General features: G+C 63.4%; 1 protein-coding gene across 2 annotated transcripts; it reads right to left on the reverse strand.

Annotated features, from left to right (window-relative positions):
- Positions 1–339: 339 nt before the first annotated feature.
- On the reverse strand, positions 340–5,215 carry HYAL2 (hyaluronidase 2). Of its 2 annotated transcripts, none has more exons than XM_062200947.1 (4): positions 5,138–5,215; positions 2,234–3,200; positions 1,368–1,457; positions 340–1,038 (listed from the first exon to the last, which is right to left on the reverse strand). In XM_062200947.1, exons 2-4 carry the CDS (start codon positions 3,152–3,154, stop codon positions 628–630), a joined length of 1,422 nt encoding a protein of 473 aa, XP_062056931.1. In that variant the 5' UTR covers positions 3,155–3,200; positions 5,138–5,215; the 3' UTR covers positions 340–627. The 2 variants fall into 2 exon arrangements, with proteins under 2 accessions (XP_062056931.1, XP_062056930.1); XM_062200946.1 differs by lacking the exon at positions 5,138–5,215 and adding an exon at positions 3,940–4,038.

Consider the following 5,215-nt stretch of genomic DNA (forward strand, 5'->3'; position numbering starts at 1 on the left):
AGGGATACCTTGGCCTGTGGGGACAGCAGGAAGAGCGCACAGTGACTCCTTCACCCCTGGGTGGGCGAGGCAAGGAGGCTGTGACCAGCTGGCCAGGGACGCAAGGACAAGAAGTAAAAGCACGAAGCTGGACCCAACTCCTTCGAATCAATATGGGGAAAGCGAGGCCCTTGGTGCTGGGGTGGGACGTGGCTCCCTCCACTCCCAGCAGGAGAGCTGCAGAGCAGGCACCCCTGGGCCGCCCAGATCCTGGTGAACACATTGTACAAAAGAGAAGTTTCCCAGAGACAGAGCTGAGCGCAACCTCCTGGGATACCCCAGAATGTGACAGGTCCTGACCCAGCTGCACAGAAGGTCAAGCACAGAAGCAGTTGTTTATATTTAATTTATAAAAGAGACCCCAAAATAATAAAATATCCAGGGGCAGGGGAGCAGGGGCCTCCCAGGGGACTTCCCCTCCCCCTTAGAACAGGGGGGTGAGAGCTGGCATGGATGTCCTGGTAGGCACCCCTAGGGCTCTGCCCCTCCAGACTCCCAATCTGTATACCCCTACAGGCTCCTATGTGCCCAGGAGAGCCCTTGTGGCAGAGAGGTCAGCTCGCTTGGTAGCCAGGTGGGGGACCCCGGCTACAAGGTCCAGGTGAGGGTCAGGGCTGCCACAGCCAGCAGGCTGCTGAGGTAGGACCCAGCCCAGGCCTCACTGGCACCTCCAGCTGCCCGCCTGTTGTCCCACTGACACTGCTCGCCACCCCAGCCCAAGTAGCACTGGCAGCGGAAGTGTGTCTGCAGGTGGTCAAGGTCAGCCCAGCTGAGCTTCCCCTCGGGTCGCAGCTGGGGCTCCCCAGGTTCAAGGCCAGGCACCAGGCGGAAGCTGCTGGCACTGAGGTGCAGGAAGGTGTTGGCGTTGGGGTTGCGGCGCAAGCAGCGCCCATGGCCGTGGCACTGGGCCCAGCTGCAATACTGGGTGGCCCAGGACACATTGACCACGTAGGGAACCAGCAGTCGTGTCAGGTAATCCTTGAGGTACTGGCAGGTCTCCTGGGGGCAGAGGAAAGCAATCGGTCAGCCCATAGGTGAGGAAGGACGCTGTACCCACACCGTAGTGATGGTACCTTTCTTTGACAAGACACACATGCACACATGCACTGCCTGCTCCTCCTCACCCCAGCTGCGCAGGCAGGGAAGGGTGAAATTCGACAGCTGTTCACAGCATTTCCTCTTTGCTGAGAGCAGGGCGGGGTGCCCTCCTCCTCTGTCGGGACCAGGGATGCCTCATACGGGAACCCATTTGAGTGAAGGCGAAATACCCGGAGCGTCTGCCTGTCGCTGGACGCTGGGCTCTGGCAGGCCATGTGGCCCTCACTTACCATGCTCGTGGTGTACCCTGCATCGCCCCAGAGGATGACCCCAGCGGCACCCAGGGCTGCGCTCTCTCCGATGGTGGAGATGAGGTCCATCTGTGTGGGGAGGGTATGGTCACTGGGGACTGAAATTGCAGGGAGAGGCTGAGTGGGCCCAGCCCCTTCTGCCTGCTGACCCCAGCACAGGTCCCTGCCCCTTCTGCCTCCTGGTAGAGGCTCTCGCTTTCTCAAGTGTTGAAGCCAATCGCCACCCACACCTTGGGCCAAGCCGAGGGCACACTTGGGTCTCGGGCGTTTCTATCCGAATGGGCTCTGAGGCTGGCGCCATGGCTCAACAGGCTAATCCTCTGCCTAGCGGCACCGGCACACCAGGTTCTAGTCCCGGTTGGGGCGCCGGATACTGTCCCGGTTGCCCCTCTTCCAGGCCAGCTCTCAGCTATGGCCCGGGAGTGCAGTGGAGGACGGCCCAAGTGATTGGGCCCTGCGCTCCATGGGAGACCAGGAGAAGCACCTGGCTCCTGCCTTTGGATCAGCACGGTGCGCTGGCCACATCGGCCATTGGAGGGTGAACCAATGGCAAAAGGAAGACCTTTCTTTCTGTCTCTCTCTCACTACCACTCTGCCTGTCAAAAAAAAAAAAAAAAAAAAGGACTCCAAAGTCAGAATCCCTGGGGGGGTTGGAGGGGGTGTCCAAGTCTGCCCTGGCTTAGCGGGAGAACCTGGGCAAAGTGCTCAGCATCTCTGTGCCTCAACTGATCTGCAAGATGGGTACAGTGATGTCCTGCTTTTTCAGGGCCCTCGCGATGTAAGGGGCTGTGGGCCCCTGGTTCTCCGGCGGGCAGGAAGAAGGCGGGGCCCTGAAAGGCACATACCTCACTAAGCCCCGTGAGCCTGCGGCTGTAGGTGGGCCGTGTGAAGACGTAGACGGGGAGCGCATGGTTAGCGTGATGGGTGTGAGCCACGCGAAGGGCCTCCTGGACACGGAAACTGACAAAGTTGCGGCTGTGGACAGAGGAAGCCAGGGTCTCGTCCAGGTAGACGGAGGGGTAGAGGGCCGTGCTCTCGGCCCACAGCCAGGCCAGCTGGTCGTTGCGGGCCACCTCCACGTCCGGGCAGCGGCCCGTGTAGCTCTCCCAGTTCTGCGCGTAATCGTGATTGTAGCAGTCGGGAAAGAGGTAGAAGCCCCAGAGGTGGTGAGGTCGCACCGCTTTGACATAGCGTAGTGTCTCCAGCATGAACTGTCGCGCCGCGAACTCGAACTCGTACTGCGCATGCTTGACGACGCAGTCCGCGGACCAGTTGGGGTGACGCCCAGCCACCAGCTGGCGGGATGACCGGCGGTACACGTCCTTGTCCTGCCAGTTGCGCACCCACACTGGCCGCCAGTCCTCCCAGTCGATGACGGCCAGTCCCGGAGGCTCCTGTGTCCGAATGTAGTGCTCCACGCGTGGCTGCAGCATCTTCAGGTGTGCCCAGAGGCTGCCGTTCTGCGGCACGCCGCCGTGCACGGACCTCCCCGCTGCGTCGAAGTGCGGATACAGGCCCAGGCGGTCGTGGTAGAAGATGGTGATGTTCTGGTTCACAAAACCCTCGTTAGGGGACGCTTGCACGTCGAAGGCCTTGAGGTCCAATGGCACCTTGTGCCGTGGGCCACAATCCTGTGTGGGCACATCCCATGCTACCACGAAGGGCCGGCCAGTGAAGATGGGTGGTGCTGTAGGCTTGAGCTCCATGGCCCATGCCACCGCCAGCACCAGGGCCAGTGTGACGGTGGGGCCGGGGCCCGCCTGCATGCTGGGAACTGCAGGGAGTGTCACCTGCCTGGCACCAGCTCAGGAACTGGAGGAAGGGTGGGGGAGAACAAGTTAATTCAGAGAATCCTGTTGGTGCCCGTCCGCCATCCCAAGGCCCCTGCTGAGCCCTTGGCTGTTCAGACCACATGTGGCTGCAACGGGTTAGAGGAACCAGACCACTGAAGGGCAGGCCAGCACCCTTGGGACTAGCTGCCTGGAGTACAAGTCTCCTTCCTGGAGCAGGGAACCCAGCTGTGAGCCGGAATTTGATAGCTCTGTGCCGGCTCTGCGACCTGGATGAACCCAGCTGTCTGCATACCACGGGTACCAGGTTTCAGAGAACACTGAAGCCGTGAGGCCCACCCTGTACCCCGTGAGAAACCCTCGGGCCAGGCAGGGCAGAACCCGTCACAGACTAGAAAGTTGGCAGGGAAACAATGCCCGGCCGCAGACTGGGGCTGTCAGGACTCTGGTTTGGCATGCGCGCTCTCAGCCTCGGTGGAGGCCCTGCGGGGACAAAGGGGCAGCGGACCTCCCACGGCGGCGCCGGCCCATAGGCCCTCCCCTCCACCGCCACCGGGAACACGCGTGCTCCCGCCCGCTCCGGACCGGGAGAAACGCTGAGCCTGGCCTTTGTGCGGGACCCCGCCCCCGCCCCGCACGTGGGGCCTGAGCCCGGCGGAGTGGGGGTGGGGTTCCCGGCCCGCCTCTCTGGAAGCACCCCCGGGGGGTTCACAGCCCAGCCTGTCGGAGGGAACCGCCAGGCTTGCGCCGCCTGCCCTCACCTCGCGCCGGGTGCCACCGGGACCCGCGCCAGGGCCACCGCCATCCCGGGTCTGGCCAGCTTAGCCCGCTCCAGCCGTTCGCCCAGGCACGGCCCCGGCTCGGCGCCTCTGCTGGCTCCGCCCTCAGGCTGCGGGCCCTTTAAGAATCCAGCGCGGAGGCGGGCCTGTGGCTGGACTTGCGACCCCGGCGGGAAGATTCAGTTTTTTTTTCGCTGCCATGCCGCGTTTTGAGCTCCAGGACCCCCAGATCCTCTGCAGAACAACGTGATCACCCATTTGAGACCAAGAAGCCACCATGAACGCTGGTTTCTGTTGGCGTCCCAGCAGCGAACCCTAGTGAGCCAGAACCTTCCACCCCCACACGGTTGGCGGCCGGTGGTACAGTCCGCCTCGCTCCGCGGCGCCGCCAGCCTCTTAAAGGGACAGCATATAAGTGATGGAGGAGGGCGGGGGTGGGCAGAGGGTGGAACTAAAAGGAGGTGGCTTTCCCAGTCTAGGCCATGAGGCGGTGCTGTGGGACCCCTAGGCCTTGGCGGGGTGGCAGCGGATCAGGCTCTGCTTCCCCCCAAATCGACTTCAGCCCTGGGGCTCCTTTGTCTGGAAACAGGGACTTTGACCCGAACCGTAATGCCCCGCCTCTTACAAATCAGGGATCCCTTCCTCTTTGCGGTCTGAGGGGAAGCCCCGCCCCCTGCCAGTCAAGGGGAAGGGGCCCTGCACCGCCCCTTAACCCTCCTGGGACACAGCCAGAGGCAGCAGTTGTCCTGGCAACCCGTCCTGTGGGCTGCCGCGTGGCCCGGGGAAGCGCGGCCGGGCCTGCGGTAGAGCGCCCCCCGCCCCCGACCAGCCTCGGGGGCCGTCCTTCCCGGCCCAATCTCGGGGAAGGGCTGGTCGGGGGCCCCCTCTCAGCTCTAAGTTGCGGCTCTTCGAGAGGTTCTCGCCCGACTTCGGAGAAAGCTGACAGGAGGGCCTGCCCGGATCTCCATCCGTATTCTAAGTCCTTTCTCTCTGAGAGAGCTCCTGCCGAGGAGCAGGCTTGGATGGGGACCCAGGGGGCCGGTGCTGGACCTCTGCCTTTCGTAGTTCTGCGGCCTCCTGGGGGACTCGGCTTTCCCAGAGGGGCCGCGTCTGCGCCGCCAGCCCCTTCCTTCCCGCCTGGGTGCCTGTGGAGGGTGCGGGCGGTCTGTGCTCCACTCACCTGTGTGGGAGTCCGTTGGCGGAATAGGTTGGCGGCCTCCCTTCTTCCTGGGGTGAGCCTCTCCGGCCAGACTGCGCC

The sequence above is a fragment of the Lepus europaeus genome, chromosome 9 (genome assembly GCF_033115175.1).
Source record: "Lepus europaeus isolate LE1 chromosome 9, mLepTim1.pri, whole genome shotgun sequence".
Taxonomy (NCBI): domain Eukaryota; kingdom Metazoa; phylum Chordata; class Mammalia; order Lagomorpha; family Leporidae; genus Lepus; species Lepus europaeus.